Consider the following 18,135-nt stretch of genomic DNA (forward strand, 5'->3'; position numbering starts at 1 on the left):
TCACAACCCTGGGTTTAGCAGGCCAATGCTCAAACCACTGAGCTATCATGGAAGCCTGTCCTAGCAGCGGATGGGCAGGGCCCTGTCCCAGCAGTGGTCAACACTGCTCCCCCATGGTCCTTTCAATTGGAGTCTGAGTCCTTTAGGTCTAGGCGAAGCTGACTTAGATCGGAGCACAGACGATTGAGGTCGCACAGGGAGAAGCAGCAATTCCACCCGATGCTGTGGCCTGTGCAATGGTAGGCTCCAACGCAGTGGCCTTTTTAGACTCCCTGAGCATTCCACCAAAGCCGGGGGTTCCCAGTCTAGGAGTTTGCGTCGGTGGCTTCAGTGTCCCACGCGCCTCTTCCATCCTCCTCAGCGCAATTTCAGTCACCATACCAGAAGACCTGGCACCACATGATCCCCTTGATGCCGAGGGTCAGGAACAAGCGCAGGTCCCAGATAGAGCGTCGTCCTGATCTTCACCAGATGAGGCAATGGCTGGAACCTCCCAGGCTCCTGCACTAGAGGATAATAGGATCCTCCATCAGCTCCTGAGCAGAGTGACCCAGAACCTGGGGATCCAGGTCGAGGAGGTTGCTGAGACATCGGATCTGACGGTGGACATTCTGGCACCCTCGAGCCCCTCTTGGGTTGCCCTCCCACTCATAAGAACTATACAGGAGACCATCAAGACACTGGCAGACCCCTGCCTCCCTGCCATCGACAGCGAAGAGAACCCATTTTCATTTCCTCTAAGGCAGAGTGGGCAAATTCTTTGGCCTGAGGGCCACATTGGGCTTCGTAAATTGTATAGAGGGCCGGTTAAGGGAGAGGGTCATGGCCTGTCCCCCACCTCCTATCTGCCCCTCCAATCCCCCCAAGACTCCTGCCCCATCCAACCCCCCCATTCCCTGACGGACCCTCTGGGACCCCTGCCCCATCCACACACCCCCGCTCCTTGTCCCCTGACCGTCCCGGACCCCCTTCGCTCCATCCAACCCGTCCTCTCATTCCTGACACCACTCCGCCCCCCCAGGACCCCTGCCCCATCCAACCACACCTTCTCCCTGTCCCCTGACTGCCCCTGGAACCTCTGCCCTTGACTGCCCCCTGCTGCCCCATCCAACCCCCCTTCCTTCCTGGCTGCCCTCTGGAACCCCTGCCCTCATTCAACCCCCTATTCTCCCCGACCCCTATCCACGCCCCCGCCCCCCTGACCACCACCCAGAACTCGCCTGCCCTCTATTCAACTCCTCCACTCTCTGTCCCCTTACTGCACTGCCTAGGGCACCAGTGGCTGGTAGTGCTACAGCCGCATCGCCCAGCTGGAGCCTGGCCATGCCACCGCCACCACGCAACACAGAGCACCAGATCAGGCCAGGCTCTGCAGCTGCATTGCCCCAGGAGCTCAGAGCCCCGTCGCCCAGAGCACTGTGCTGGCAGTGGAGCGAGCATGCTAAGGCTGCAGGGGACGGGTGACAGCAGGGGAGGAGCCAGGGGCTAGCCTCCTGAGGCAGAGGCTCGAGGGCTGAACAGGACAGTCCCTCAGGCTCTAGTATGCCCACCTCTGCTCTAAGGGTTTCCAACATTTTTATACACCACTGCCCCCCAAGCACACCAGAGGCCCAGCACCCAGAAAGAGTGATACAAAAAGGCTGGATGTCTTTGGGAGAAAAATTTACTCTACTGCGGGGGCTTCACACTCCATCTACGCAGCAGAGGCACTTTAAAATGCAGCCCCGTCTCAATTCTTCCACCTTCAGAGCAGGCAAGACTTCTCTAGGAGGTGTAATAGAAATAATGGAAGGAGAGCTTAGGGTTCTGGGCAAGCGAAACAGTCTTCAGGTCAAAAGCAGACCTTTGGAAAATGCGCCCGAGGGCAACGCACCAGTCCAAACTCTGGACCTATCCATCCCTACCTTCCCGTGCTGACTATCCCATTTCTACCTTGCGTTGGCCTGAATTACATCAGATCTCTGGGTGCTCCACCCCTTAGAAAAGGGGATACTCTTTCCAGTTCAGCTTCCTCCCTCCCTTCCACCCTTCATCTTCCCTCTTCAGGACCCCTCTCACGAGCCACTTCTCATGTAGGAGGTGGACATGCTCCTAAGTGTGGGGGCGGTGGAAGAGGTCACTCAGGAGTTGAAGGGCAAGGATTTTTATTCCCGGTATTTCTGAATATCGAAAGCCAAAGGTGGCCTCAGACCCATCCTAGACCTCAACAAGTTCATAAAGAAACTGAAGTTTTGCATGGTCTCTTTGGCCTCCATTATCCCGTCCCTGTATCCAGGGGACTATTATGTTGCCCTCGACTTGAAGGACGCTTACTTTCATATTTCAATAACGCCATCCCGCAGAAGGCGTCTCAGGTTTGTGGTGAACCACAATCACTATCAGTTCACAGTCCTTCCTTTCATCTCGTCAGTGGCACCTTGAGTATTTACGAAGTGCATGGCAGTTGTAGCTGCTTTCTTGCGCAAGCACCAGGTGCAGGTGTTCCCATACCTCGATGACTGGCTGGTCAAGGATTGCTCCAAAGCTCAAGTGGAGGTGCATGTGAGCCTCATAAGAGCAATCTTCTATTGAACATACAGAAGTCAACCCTGTCCGCTGTTCAGCTGATAGAGTTCATAAGGGCAGTGTTGGACTCAACACAGGCAAGAGCATATCTCCCAAAGCCGCATTTCCATACCCTGTGCGGCGACATACAAGGTTTCAGGCAGTTCCCTATCACCAAAGCAAGGAATTGCCTAAAGCTCCTTGGCCACATGGCTGCTTGTACCTATGTAGTACATGTGACACTACACCTCATATTCTTCATAGAAATATTGTTATATGATTATAGCATATCTAAGATATATTTTATGCAAAATGAGTCTTGTGAGATATCATTTCCTGAATATGATTATCCTATTTGTATGCATGTATTATTTTTGTATCTAAAGTTAGGAATATTGACTATACATCTGTACTACAAAAGTGTTTGCACCTGGGGAATGCACACCAGACAGAATGCAATCAGTCTGAATGGGTCATTAGGAAAAAGAATAGGTCTTTGAACATGGTAATCTCCCACCATCCTGGGATGCTACAAATAGCCTCTAACTCATGGTTGCTTTGATGCTTCAGAGTCACGAGATCAAAGTCACCTGGTACTGGACTCCAAAATAGAATGCCAGTATTTTTCCACTGAGGGGGGTGGAGGAACCACATTGGAAAACAAAAGGTTTCTGCCATATGGAAAACCTATTTAAGGCTGGAGAGTGACTTAATCAAAGGGGTTCTTCACTGAAGGCCCACCCAGGATGACTGCTGGTAACATGCAAGAAACAAAGACAAAGAGGGATGGGGGAAGGGGAAAGAGCTGAGCCCAGGCTGGGAAGGTGTCTAGCCTGTAAAAGAAATACCTGGAGTTTTTTAAGCTGCAGGCAAGAGCAGCTTGCCTTCAAGAAACTCTGCATTCTCTCTTACACAACATTTAGGGTGAGAAATTACTACTTGTAACAAGTTTCTTTAGTATTAAGCTTAGCTTGTGTGGTTTGTTTCACCTGCTTTGATCTGTTTGCTAACCCTTATACTAACTTAAAATCTATCTTTTGTAGTTAATAAACTTGTTTTTGTTTTCTCTGAAACTAGTTTGTGGAATTCATAACGGGGGAGGAAAAAGCTGTGCATATCTTCCTCCACATTGAGGGAGAGAGTGAATTTTATTTGCTTACTCTGTATAGTTCTCTGTGGAGCGCAAGACAATACAATTTTGAGTTTACACTCCACAGGGGGTGTGCACTTAAGTGGTGGGCAATTCCCTAGCTGAGTCTTCCCATGCAGAGCTGATTTCAATGTCTGTGTCTGTCTGCAGCTAGGTGTGTCCCTACCTGCATGTGTGCTGGAGGAGGCTTGAGGGCCTGGCTCAGCAGGACAGTGTAAGGGAGCTCAGGCTGGTGGAACAGGTGGGCTCAGTGGTACCCCAGTACATTAGGTGGTACCCTGTAGGGGGGCAACCTGTGACAGTACAGCATGCCAGTCTGAGGCTCAGACCTCTTCAGGTGTGGCTAGCCTTGGTGTGTCAACCAATTTGGGATGGTCTAGACATGGTTGCCACTCTACCTCGGCTGGTTCTCGAGTCTCTCCTGTGGTGGCTCAACCCGCAAGCTATTTGTGCAGGTATTCCCTTCTCGAGACCTCAGCCATCCCTTTCACTGGTGACAGAGGCGTCAACAATGGGTTGGGGACTGCACCTAGGGTTGCTCAGGACCTCTGGTCCCAAGTGGAGTTCTTACTTCACATCAATGTCAGAGAGCTGAGGGCAGTCAGTCTGGCCATGGGCGGCAAGTTATATACCCACATGGTGCCTGGCCACCAGCAATATTCAGAGCCCAGGGGCCCAGCTCCACCAATGTATGGGGCCAGGGTCTCCCACCCAGCCTCACCTGCCACCCCTCCCCCGAATGCCCCCTAGCGCCCCCCTTGTTGGCCCTGTGCACGTCCCTGGGCCCCGGAGGAAGCAGAGCGTCCCTGCCGCTCCATGCTGCCTCCCTGCAGCAACTGCTGCCACAGGGTCCTAGTGCCCCCAATATCGACTGCCAGGGAAGACTGACTCTGAGCCTGCCCTTCTACTTCAGACCCTTCCCTTTTCCAATGGGACCCTCCACCAGCACAGGCCTCCACCGCCTGCAGTCACCGCTCCTGCCCCATGCTGGGCAAGGAGGCAGCCCCATCTCCCACCCCCAGTGAGGCTACAGTCAGGGGAAACAGCAGGGGAGGAGGCGCACGCAGCACCTCCTGGCACCCACGACGGGGGAGGTGAGGGAGATTCATGGACCAGAGAGGTGCCCTAGCAGCACATGCTGTGACAGTGACGGGGGTGAGTGTGCTGCTGGGGGGGCGGGAAAGGGGGGCTTCTCCCCCAGAGCTCACTGTTGCTGTCAGGGAAAGGGCTGGGGGGAGTCGTCCTCTCTGGCCCTTGTCCCGGAGCAGCCTGCCTGCACCCCAAACTCATCCCTAGCCCTGCCCCACCCTAGAGCCCATACCCCCAGCCAGAGCTTTCACGCCCCCACTACACCCTCTACCTTAGCCGTGAGTCCCTCCAACACCCCAAACACCTTATCCCCTGACCGAGCTAGAGCCCTCATCCCCCTGCACCCTAACCGTCTGCCCCAACCCTGATTCCCCTCCTGCATCATGAACCCATCATCCCCAGCCACAGCCTTCACCCCACTCCTCTGCCCTGAGCCCCCCCACACCCCAAACCTCTCATCCCCAGCCCCACCCCAAACCCAGTCCCACCCCTGCACCCCCTCCCTCCCCCAAACTGCCTTCCAGTGCTTGCACCCTGTACCCCTCCTGCACCCCAGACCTCCTCCCCCACCCAAACTCCCTCTCAGAGCCTTGGGCAGGTGGGGGGCAGAGTTTTGGGGGGGCAGAATTTGTACAGGGACAGGTTCTGGGCACCACCAAAATTTCTACAAATCTGCTACCCATGCATCTGGCATGCCAGACATTCCAGGTTCACTTGGAGGGGAGATGGGTATCGGTCATGACAGACAATGCAACAGCAATGTTTTACATAAACAGAAGGGGGAGAACGCTCCTCTCCCCTGTGCCAGGGAACCCTCAAACTGTGGAATTTTTGCATAGCTCACTCAGTACACCTGGAGGTGTCTTTATCTCCCCGGCATTCAGAACGAATTGGTGGACTATCTCAGCAAGTCCTTTCACAGTCGTGAACATCTTCCAACAGTGGGGAATTCCCCAGATAGACTTGTTTGCCACACGACATAACAGGAAGTGCCTGCAGTTCCGCACCTTCCTGAATCACAGCCCAGGCTCCATCACAGATGCATTTCTTCTTCCCTGGAAGGAACACTTCCTGTATGCATTTTCACCCATGCCACTTGTTCACATTGTGCTACTCAGAATTCGAAGGGACGAAGCTTTGGTGATATTGATAGCTCCAGCCTGGCCCTGTGAGCACTGGTACATATCTCTTTTGGAAATGTCAGGGGAAAACCAAATCACCTTACTACTGCTCCTGGACCTGATAACTCAGGATCACTGCCGCCTCCAGCACCTGAACCTCGAATCTCTTCACCTCACAGCGTGGAAGCTCCATAGCTAAACCCAATGGAGCTGGCTTGTTTGGGCCCGGTTAGGGAAGTCCTCCTTAGCAGTAGGAAACCGACCACTAGGAAAATGGAAAAGATACACAATTTGGTCTTCGCAATATCTCCCATTTCCTACACTCTCGTCAATACCCGTGATATTGGACTACTTCCTACACCTAAAGCAGCAAGGGCTTTCTATGTCATCAGTAAAGGTCCACTTGGCTGCCATTCCCTCCTTCCATCCAGGTGTGGGAGGCTGGTCGGTGTTTGCCAGCCTGATGGTTGTTTTCTTAAAGGTCTTGACAGGCTATACCTTGACGTACAACAACCGATCCCAGCCTGGGACCTTAACCTGGTTCTTTCCAGACTAATGGGGCCACCCTTTGAACCGCTTGCAACGTGTTCTGTGGTCTGTCTTATATAAAGTGGCATTCCTGTTAGCAATAACTTCTGCCAGGAGGGTGTCTGAGCTTAATTCCCTAACATCTGAGCCTTCCGTACACTGTGTTTCTATAAGGAAAAGGTTCAACTTCAGTTGCATCCAGCCTTCCTCCCTAAAGTTGTCTCCCAGCTTCATGTTATATCCCAGGATATTTTTCTTCCAGTGTTTTACCCCAAGCTACACGCAAAGTAGCAGGGAGGAAAAACTTCATTTGTTGGATGTTTGCCTGGCGTTAGCCTTCTATATCAAATTGACGAAGCCTTTTCAAAAATCTATTGAGCTATTCATTGCGGTAGAAGACAGAATGAAGGACCTTCCAATCTCCCCCCATAGAATCTCATCATGGATTACTTCCTGTATCCAAGCGTGCTACAATCTGGCAAAAATACCTGCCCCTGTGGTGACAGTGCATTCCACAAGGGCACAGGTGTAGTCAGCAAAGTTCCTGGCCCAGGTTCCAACATGGGAAATTTGCAGGGCTAAGACATGGTCCTCAATCCACACCTTTACCTCACATTACACCATTACTCAGCAGGCTGGAGATGATGCAGCCTTTGGTATAGTGGTGCTTCAATCACTATTTGGAATGGACATGAGCAACATATCTGGAAGAATAACAGTTATGAAAGATAGGTAATCATTTTTTGCACACATTCAAAATGAGAAATGATGGCCTAGGAAGGAGTACTGCAGAAAGCGATCTTGGGGGTGATAGTGGATCACAAGCTAAATATGAATCAACAGTGTAATGCTGTTGCAAAAAAAAAAAAGCTAACATTACGGGATGTATTAGCGGGAGTATTGTAAGCAAGACATGAGAAGTAATTCTTCTGCCCGATTCCACACTGATTAGGGCTCAACTGGATATTGTGTCCAATTCTGGGTGCCACATTTCAGGAATGATGTGAACAAATTGGAAAAAGTCTGGAGAAGAGCAGCAAAAGTTAAAGGTCTAGAAAACATGACCTAATAGGGAAGATTGAAAAAAATTGGGTTTGTTTAGTCTGGAGAAGAGAAGACTGAGCAGGGACATAAGTTTTCAACTACGTAAAAAGTTGTTACAAGGAGGGATAAAAATTGTTCTCCTTTACCTCTGAGGATAGTACAAGAAGCAATGGGCTTAAATTGCAGCGAGGTCGATTTAGGCTGGACATTAGGAAAAACTTCCTGTCAGGGTGGTTAAGCACTGGAATAAATTGCCCAGGGAGGTTGTGGAATCTCCATCATTGAAGATTTTTAAGAGCAGTTTAGATAAACACTTGTCAGGAATGGTCTATATAATACTTAGTCCTGCCATGAGTGCAGGGGATTGGATTAGATGACCACTTGAGATCCCTCTAGACCTGCAATTCTGACCAAGAAGTCAGATGAGATGAACAGACTTTATAATCTATGAATGAAATTTTCATACTAAAATTTTGTTTAAATAATAATTAGTTGTGAGGATAGCTCTGTAATTTAAGGTTAAAATTCTGTACAAAAATTCTGTAGCTACTAATACAAGGACATAGTTAAGGTTAAACTTACAAGACAACTTCCTATCTTAACCATAATTTATGGCTGAGATGTGATCATATGCTATGTCAACAGTAAATCTATTGGCATGTTGACTAGTTTGTTAGCATGTTAGTCCCATATCAGTTTCTTTAAGATTTGTGGTTGGTATACAGAATTTTTATAATTGATAAGACAAGGTCAGAAGTTCAAGATCTAAATGGGACTAAGGTAAAGTGGGTCAGATTTTTGTTTGGAGCGGAGTGAGATGATGGAAAGCACTTAGGATCAAAACACCTCGATGGTACTTTCATCATTTCCTGTGCTTGTGTGTGGTTTTTATTTTTATATATTTCAGAATGAATGTGGGAAAACTAATGACATCTGAATTCTTTTGTAGGTGGAAAATACATGAAGCCTGTATGTTGGCACTGGGCTCTGTGAAATCTGTTATTACAGACAGTGTGAAGAATGGTAGAATTCAGTTCGATATGCATGGATTCCTGACAAATGTTGTTCTTGCAGATCTCAACCTGTCAGGTATGTCAGCAAAAATGCTTTGAGTAGTGGTAATTGCTGAGCATCTGGTAGTCCAGAACCATTGAAAAGCATTTCCAAATGTAGGTGCTCAGTGTATGTAGAGGGAACTGATATGGTTGACAAGGTGGAATAATATTGCACAGAAATATTTGGGGGAAACTATACAGGTAAAGGGACATTGTATTTGTATGCCCTTCCACACACAATGTAAACTTAATGTAAGCCAGTCTACTTTCAGTTGAAACTTCTTGTGTAAGTGGATGGCTCTGAACTTGTAGGATCCTCTGGGGGTAGAAGGGAAACTATCTTGGGGAGCTCACAAGGAGTTAGAAAAGTCAGTAGCCTCCTTTGAATACTTCAAAATAATCCCGGGGTGCTGTAACATCTAATTTTAAATTAATCTGTTTTAATCTCCATTGATTATGTACTATGCAGGGATCTGCTCACTTTCCCATCTTAACTTTCCCAAGGAGGCGTAAAGAATTGTTAAAATGGACTGCCAGTGATTCATGTTTAAGAAAACAGGTCAATCTGTAATTTTGACCTACTTGGTTTGAAGTGTGTGTTGTGTTAAATATGCCATGCTCTCGGAGAAGTGAGCTGTTTGAGAAACTAGATAAGTAATAGTGATGATTTCACTGTTACGAGGTGTACCAACCCTGCACTGGGTCAGTGGTGATGGATCAATTACTGTGAGCCCAGAAGGCCATGCCCCCTTTCCCCTGCTGCGCATGCTCCAGATGGAAGAGCCAGATAAAAGGAGGCAGCCCAGATCAGTCAGGGCTGGCTATGGAGGAGAAAGGACGTGTTTCTCAGAGGTGCCTGCAGAAGTGTCTGTGACACTCCAGTGGTAGAGTCCGAGGACCTGGACTGTGCTGCAGGTGACTTGCTGACTGTGGAGACTGCCGGGGAAGTCAAGCTGCTGCCAGCTGAGTAGGTGCCCAGGACACAGCTTGTGGTAGGAAGTGACCCAGGGAAATCAGTAGAAGCCGATGCCTGAACACCTAGCAGGGAGTTCCCCAGCTTCATAGGGACCTGGATTGGAACCTAGTGGAGAGGGCAGGGCTTGGGTTCCCCTACTACCCTCACAGGCCACCAGGCATGACTGCTCGTCTGCTCTATGTCCCAGCCCAGAATCGTAGGGGTTATAGACTGTTTTGCCCCACCCAGGGGCCATAGACTGATTGCTGTTCTGCTCTGCCCAGGGGGCCAATTCCCGCAATTGCTACTACCTGCCCCAGCCAGGAGGCTTAGGGGCCATAGACCGTTTGTTTTGCCCCACCCAGCGGCTATAGACTGATCACTGTTCTTTCTTGTCCACGGGGGCCAGGACTCCAGTTGTGAGCGTCATAGAATCATAGAATATCAGGGTTGGAAGGGACCTCGGGAGGTCATCTAGTCCAACCCCCTGCTCAAAGCAGGACCGACCCCCAACTAAATCAGTCCCAGCCTAGGGGCCACAGACTATTTGTTTACGTGGCTCTGCCAAGGGACTGGAGCCTACCTTGCTGCAATTCCCTATATTAGCAGGAAAACCCGACGATGGTGGGATGGTGTGTACCAACCCCGCACTGGGCCAATGCGGGCGGCTCAGCTCGGCACCCGGAGCCCCTGTCACATTCACATTGAAGTTTTCTCTGCACTGAATAATTTACTGAAACAGTACCACCAGTTCTGGCTCTGGTTTTGCAGGGTGGAGAGCCATTTTTACTGTTGTCAGTTCTGGGTGTAGACATGTCTTTAGATGCCCAGAATAGTGGATGGAGACAGACTTTTCGGACTTTCTGCTTTCAAGTTCAATTTTGTTTAATTCAGCAACAAAGTCTGAAACTCTCGGCCAGCTACTGTAGTGTTTCTAACTGTTTTTCTCCTTGTTTCTTTTCCAGAAATGATTCTTTGCCTATCAGTTTTTCCCTCTTTTTGACAAATATTGGGTTTTGCTGTTTTCTAACAAAACAATACAATTCATGCTCTTTACATCCCTCTTTAATCAACCGGACACTGTGGAGATCCTATCTACTTCCAGGGCTACTGCAGGAAGGGAAGGGGTTGTGATCCAGGTGTTACTCAGGGTCTTAAGAACCCACCACAGTGGTAACTTAACTATTTCACTCCAGGTGGTGTCAGAAATAAATCAATGGAAACACAGCAGTTCTGTCTGATAAAAGATTAATGGAGGTCAGCGTGGTCTATCTAAAACAGCAGTTTATTAGATTTAAGCACACAGACATAAGCAATAGGTAGACCATCCCAGATACTTTACTAAAATCTGGAATAGTATTGAGTAATTAAGAGTAGCCAGTTGTTCACCCGCCGGGGAGAAAAGGTGTCAGGATACATCTCTCAAGCTGGCTTCAGAGGACTGCTCCAAAGTACACTCTATTAGCTAGTCTTTTATAACTAACTTCTGCAAACACATAGGTCATAATGACCCCCTACTAAATCATCACTTTTGTCAGCTTTCAATAAACTACTTACTGACAAACATTCCTAACAATCTTAATTATAATACTTCTATATCAAAGGTGCACAAATTCAAAGTTCTTGTCACCCAAGGTTTCCAGTCTGTTGACTTTTCTTTCCCTTCCTCTCATTCTGATTAGCAGAAACTGCCAGCTACTTTTGACCTTGCCTCTAAAATCCTGCTTTCAAATTAACTCTATACTATGTGGTGTTCTATTTTATTAATTCATAGTGGCTGAATGCACATAATATGGCTGCAGTTAGCTCGATCATATTCTGGGTTGTACACACCCCTCAAATCTGGGGCAAAACAGAAAGGGAGAATTCCTGGTCTTTATGGACCTCCAACAGCTCTGGACTCCCTGGGGTGCATTCTTTAAGTATTTTTTTACGGAAATTTTGCTTTTCAATTAGTCTGATTCAGAACGTCAGTCACGCTGGAAAGGGAAACTTGGATGGGGCAATGGTTAGGAAGAATTCTTCCCGTCCGTGCAGATCACATTTTAAGTGTGCTGCTATTCTGAAAAGTGACTTTTCCCTTTTTACTCTGTTGATCTGTTCCTTGTGAGCATTCAAAGTTTGATCTACTGACTTTACGCTCCTGGTTAGTATGAAGCAACCTGCCTTATTTACAGGCTAGTTGCAGTGCACGAGGCCTTGTGGCCTCAAGCTTTCCCTGTTCATTCCTTAATATCCAAGGTTATAGATGGGTCTGTGATTCCATGTCCCTGTCTTCTTTGCTGACTCCAAATGTCTAACCATCTTATTGTCTTGACTGTTACAGAATTTTTTTTACCATATTTCACAAGTTAGCAATCAAGAAAATAAAAAAAAAAAAAGTCTAAATAAAAACCTTGGGATGACCTGCAGTTTTTATATTGTGTTGAATTTTGTTGGCAAGGGCAGCAGGAGATCCAGAGCACAGGCTCCTTCCCTTTGATCCTTGACAGATGGAGGTAAACACCTGGCTTCCACAGGACGTTGCCTATGTCACCCCCCATCACCAAGATTGGTTTGATGAGACTAATGCTGAGATTCAGGGCCTTCCTATATATGATCCTCACTTCCCAAAAGATTCACCAGTTCCCAATAAACCTAAACCTCTCCTCCTTACACCATTGTCTCATTTACGCATTGAGTCCCTGCCTTTCTGGCACTGTGCGTAGAACTGGAAGCATTTCAAAGAATTATATCATAGAGGTTCTTTAATCTCTTATCTAGCAGCCTATATTTGCCTTCAGGACCTTTCCCCTACCTTTCCTTCTGTCACTGGGACCTGCATATACCAAGACCACCGTTCCTCCCTAGCACTCTGCACATGTCTGTCTAGATGTCTCATGAGATCTGAAAACTTCATGCCTAGCAGGCAATTTACTATGTGGTTCTTTCAATCATCAGGTGCTTGGGGAATCTGCTTAGGTGCATGTCCAGTATCCTTTGATAAAGTGGCTAGCTAATTATGAGCTTACCTTGTTCAAGAGAATGTCTTAAGCAGTGGAAGATAGTACATCACTGGGATTCAAGGCTGGAGGAAATTGGCTGGAGTCTCCCTGGGTATAATTCATGAATGGCTTAGAGACCATTCATGCAACTCAGCTGGGTGTGTATCTCCATCTGTTGATGGATGAGTGATCACGGCAACGTGATAGCTGGAGAAGTTTGCTGCTTGTCACTAGCATAGCATTTTGTGAGACAGCGTAGGATGAATAGTTTAAGGGGACTCAGCAGTCTAGGTTCCCACAGTCTAGGTTGTACCCCAGGGGTACATCACACCCCCATTAATACTAGCCCATGTATGTTAACTGATCTTGTTACCAGCTTGCAGAATGACTCATGCACTTCCTCTTCCTGATTTGATGTCTATAATAGACTCCCACCCTAACATCACTACTGTTCTTTTCCCTTTCTGTCCCACTCAGAGACTCTCAGTATGTTTGTTGCTCACTTCTCCTTGGACCTCGGAGCAAGTGTACACATTCCTGACATATATTTCTAATAATTGAATTCCCCATTAGAATTACCTAGCTCTTTCTAGTAACTGGAGTTTCTTCCTCTGGGAGGGTATCCGCAATGCGAGAAGATACAATGACATTATCTGGAAGGAGGGTTCCAACTATGGGATTGTTTCCCTCCACTCCAGCTTGATGTCCTCCTTCCTTGAAACTTTCATTATCCTTAACAGCTGTCAGACTAGGGGGTGAGACCGCTCTGTTCTGTCCCTTAAAGTCTCCTCTAGGTACATCTGTCTCCCTCATAAATACAATAAACTTGATAGCCTCCGCTCTGCTGTTAGGTTTTCTGCCTGCATTAGTTGTACCCTTGCAGTTGTAGTTCTGTGTGTATGTGTTTGTGTTTTATTAGTCTAGTCCAGGGGTTGGCAACCTACGGCATGTGTGGCAAACACAGCACGCGAGCTGATTTTGAGTGGCACGCTGCTGCGGTCCCGACCCCTAGCCCCACTCAGCCCCCCTCCCCCGCCCACTGCTTCCCCCTGCGGGGGCAGGAGACAGAAGCTTGGTTCTGCGGCAGCTAAGCTTCCCCCTTCCATGCTTCTTCCCCCAGAGTGGTGCTTTCCTGCATCGCCCCTCTCCTTCCCTGTGCCAATCAGCTGATGGCCCTTGCAAGGGGGAGGGGTACGAGCAGCAGCGTGCACACAGCTCCATAGAGATGCAGAGAAAGGTAGGGATAGAGCCTTGGGGAAGGGGATGGAACAGGGCATATCCCTTCCAGCCCCCTGCCATGTGCCACTCAGGGCAGGGGGCTGGGAGCACCCCTACAAGCCGAGCACCCCAGCCCTCTGCCCTGACCCCCCCCATACACACACTCAGCCTTCTGCCCTGCATCCCTCCACACCCCAGCCCTCTGCCCTGACCCTTGAACTCCCCCCACACCCAGCCTTCTGCTCTGCACCCCCTACACCCCCAGTCCTCTGCCTTGAACCCCCCCACACACACCCAGCCTTCTGCCCTGTACACCCCCCAACCCTCTGCCCTGACCCTTGAACCCCCCGCACACACAGCCTTCTCCTCTGCACCCCCCAGCCCTCTGCCCTGACCCTTGAAACCCCCCCACACCTCCAAGCCTTCTGTGCTGCACCCCCCCAGCCCTCTGCTCTGACCCTTGACCCCCCCCCCCACACTCCAGCATTCTGCCCTGGACCCTCTCCCCCAGCCCTCTCTCCTGACCCCTGAAACCACCACCCCCACCCAGGTCTGGGGTCCCAGCCACAGGCCCTGCTCAGCCCGCTGCTGGCCTAGATGAACAGAACCCCAGGCTGGCAGCAAGCTGAGCAGGCTGGCAGCCTAAGATCAGCATTTTAATTTAATTTTAAATAATGCTTCTTAAATGTTTTGAAAATGTTGTTTACATACAATAGTTTAGTTATATAATATAGACTTATAGAAAGAGACCTTCTAAAAACGTTAAAATATATTAGTGGCATGCTATACCTTAAATTAGCCTGAATAAATGAAGACTTGGCACAGCACTTCTGAAAGGTTGCCTAGTCCATCCATGAGCCAGAGCTTCCTTCCACTAGCACTGACAATACCACTAATAGAAACAGATCCCACAGCATGAATATTTTATCGATAATCCCCATTTATGTCAGGGCTTCATCTTTTATATAGCGACTGCCAACTCATTAGCATTCAGTCCTCCCCAGATCTGCTAACTCAGGAGAATGGTAGGATTAGACATCCCAACCTAAGTTCCCTCATAGTTCTGACCCCTCCCACACCCTGAACCCCTCCGCCCCACTTCCGCCACACACATGGGGGGAGGGATAGCTCAGTGGTTTGAGCATTAGCCTGCTAAACCCAGGGTTGCAAGTTCAGTCCTTGAGGGGGTCATTTAGGGATCTGGGGCAAAAATCTGTCTGGGGTGTGGTCCTGCTTTGAGCACGGGGTTGGACTAGATGACCTCCTGAGGTCCCTTCCAACCCTGATATTCTGTGATTCTATGACATCACCTTCATATTGGTATACATAACAAAATTCATTGCACACATGGATGTCATAAATTAGAGGGAACATTGATCCCAACCTGGACTCTCTTCATCTCATAACTTGGTATTTAAATGGCCAGCAAGTCTACAGCATTTGTGATTGGAGGCCATTCAAAATATTCTTAAATCACAGCAGGAAAGATTCTACCGTAAAATGTTTTCTAGCCAAATGGAGGTTTTTCTATACCTGGGTAGAACAGGACCAGTTATCAGAGCTAGTAGATATTTCTGTAATCTTAGACTATCTCCTCACACTCAAGATATCAGGTCTTTCTAGTAGCTCGCTTCTGGTCCACTTGGAAGCAATCAGTGTATTCCACCTCCGGTAGATTGGTATTCTATTTTTACTCTGTCACAACCACGCTCCTAAAATGTCTGACTAGGACTCCCCACCAGTAGTGAAGCCAACGCTGCAGTGGGATCTCAGTCTCATACTTTCAGCACTTTCCAGGCCATCTTTCGAACTGTTGGTCACAGTTCAATGTCCCAGCTGTCTATGAAGGCCACTTTCCTGATTATTGTTATGTAGGCCTTGGAGGATGGTGGGCCTTGGAGGTATGGTGCGTTGGCCTTGGAGGGTAGCCCTCAAGCCGACGCACCATACATTACATTCCATAAGAGAAGACATCCTTTGCCTCCACCTGAAATTTATCTGGAAGGTAATTTTCAAGTTCCACATAAACCAATCAGTTTTCTTACTGGTATTTATCAGGAAGCCTCTTCCCTTCAATGAGGGGAGGGGACTTCATAGAACCATAAAGTTAGAAGAGACCACATGAGTCCTCTAGTCTAATCTGCTGCCAATGTGCAGGATTTGTTGTGTCTAAATCATCCAAGATAGATGGCAATCCAGCCTCTTTTTGAAAACCTCCAATAAAGGAGATTCCACGACTTCTCTAGGCAGTTTGTTCCATTATCCTACTGCTCTTACAGTTAGGAAGTTTTCCCTGAGATTTAATCTAAATCTGCTCTGCTGTAGTTTGAACCTATTGCCTCTTGTCCTCTGTGGCAAGAGAGAACAAGTTTTCTCCATCTTTTTTATGGCAGCCTTTCAAGTATTTTGAAAACCATTATCATATCCCCCTGTAATCTCCTCTTTTCCAAATTAAACATATCCAGTTCCTTCAGCCTTTCCTCATATGGCTTGCGTTCCATCCCTTTGATCCTCTTTGTTGCTCTCCTCTGGATCCTTTTCCAGTTTCTCTACATGCTTTCTATACAGTGGTGACCAAAATTGGACACAGTCCTCCAGCCGAGGCCTAGCCAGCACTGAGTAGAGTGGTACTGCCATCTCCTGTGACTTGCATGCTATGCCTCTGTTAATGCACTCTAAAATTACGTTTGCTTTTTTTTGCAACAGCATTGCATTGTTGACTCGTGTTGAGGTTGTGATCCACCACAACTCTCAGATCCTTCTCAGCACTGCAGCTGTGTCAAGCTAGTTTTCCTGCATTTTGTATTTCGAATCATGTAATCGTAGAATATTAGGGTTGGAAGAAACCTCAGGAGGTCATCTAGTCCAATCCCCTGCTCAAAGCAGGACCAACACCAACTAAATCATCCCAGCCAGCACTTTGTCAAGCCGGGCCTTAAAACCTGTATGGATGGAGATTCCACCATCTCCCTAGGTAACCCGTTCCAGTGCTTCACTACCCTCCTAGTGAAATTTTGTTTCCTAATATCCAACCTAGACCTCCCACACTACAACTTGAGACCATTGCTCCTTGTTCTGTCATCTGCCACCACTGAGAACAGCCGAGCTCCATCCTCTTTGGAACCCCCCCTCAGGTAGTTGAAGGCTGCAATCAAATCCCCCCTCACTCTTCTCTTCTGCAGACTAAACAATCCCAGTTCCCTGAGTCTCTCCTCGTAAGTCATGTACTCCAGCCCCCTAATCATTTTTGTTGCCCTCTGCTGGACTCTCTCCAATTTGTTCATATCACTTTCCTTGTGAGGGGACCAAAACTAGACACACTACTCCAGATGTTGCCTCACTAGTGCCGAATAGAGGGGAATAATCACTTCCCTCGATCTGCTGACAGTGCTTCTACTGATACAGCCCAGTATGCTGTTGGCCTTGGCAACAAGGACACACTGTTGACTCATATCCAGCTTCTCGTCCACTGTAACCCCTAGGTCATTTTCTGCAGAACTGTTGCCGAGCCACTCGGTCCCTAGTCTATAGCAGTGCATGGGATTCTTCCCCCCCTAAGTGCAGGACTCTGCACTTGTCCTTGTTGAACCTCATCAGATTTATTTTGGCCCAATCCTCTAATTTGTCTAGGTCCTTCTGTTTGCTGTCCCTACCCTCCAGTGTATCTACCACTCCTCCCAGTTCAGTGTCATCTGCAGACTTTCTGAGGGTGCAGTGCATGCCATCCTCCAGATCATTAATGAAGATATTGAACAAAACCGGCCCCAGGACCAACCCATGGGGCATTCCACTTGATACTGGCTGCCAACTAGATATGGAGTTATTGATCACAACCCGTTGAGCCCGACAATTTAGCCACTTTATAGTCCATTCATCCAGCCATATATTTCTTTAACTTGCTGGCAAGAATACTGTGGCAGATCATATCACATCCACTGCTTTCCCCTCATCCACAGAGACAGTTATCTCATCATAGAAGGCAATCAGGTTGGTCAGGTATGACTTTCCCTTGGTGAATCCATGCTGACTATTCCTGATCACTTTCCTCTCCACTAAGTGCTTCAAAATTGATTCCTTGAGGACCTGCTCCATGATTTTTCCAGGGATTGAGGTGAGGCTGACTGACCTGTAGTTTCCCCAGATCCCCCTCCTTCCCTTTTTTAAAGATGGGAACTACGTTAGCCTTTTTCTAGTCACCTGAGACCTCCCCCGATCACCACAAGTTTTCAAGGATAATGGCCATTGGCTCTGCAATCACATCTGCCAACTCCTTTAGCACCCTCAGATGCAGTGAATCCGACCCCATGGACTTGTGCTCGTCCAGCTTTCCTAAATAGTCCTAAACTATTTCTTCCTCCACAGAACTGGTCATCTCCTCCCCATACTGTGCTACCCAGTGCAGTAGTCTGGGAGCTGACCTTGTTCGTGAAGACTGAGGCAAAAAAAC

The 18,135-nt window shown here is 48.3% G+C and overlaps 1 protein-coding gene across 2 annotated transcripts in view; it reads left to right on the forward strand.

Moving 5' to 3' along the window:
* IPO9 (importin 9) overlaps positions 1 to 18,135 on the forward strand; it is a 194,781-nt gene that overhangs the window by 93,921 nt on the left and 82,725 nt on the right. For both annotated transcript variants that reach the window (XM_050956106.1, XM_050956107.1), the window contains one exon: positions 8,426 to 8,565. In XM_050956106.1, the coding sequence (XP_050812063.1) occupies positions 8,426 to 8,565 (140 nt within the window). The remainder of the gene's footprint in view (positions 1 to 8,425; positions 8,566 to 18,135) is intronic.

Source organism: Gopherus flavomarginatus, chromosome 5 (genome assembly GCF_025201925.1).
Source record: "Gopherus flavomarginatus isolate rGopFla2 chromosome 5, rGopFla2.mat.asm, whole genome shotgun sequence".
NCBI lineage: Eukaryota > Metazoa > Chordata > Testudines > Testudinidae > Gopherus > Gopherus flavomarginatus.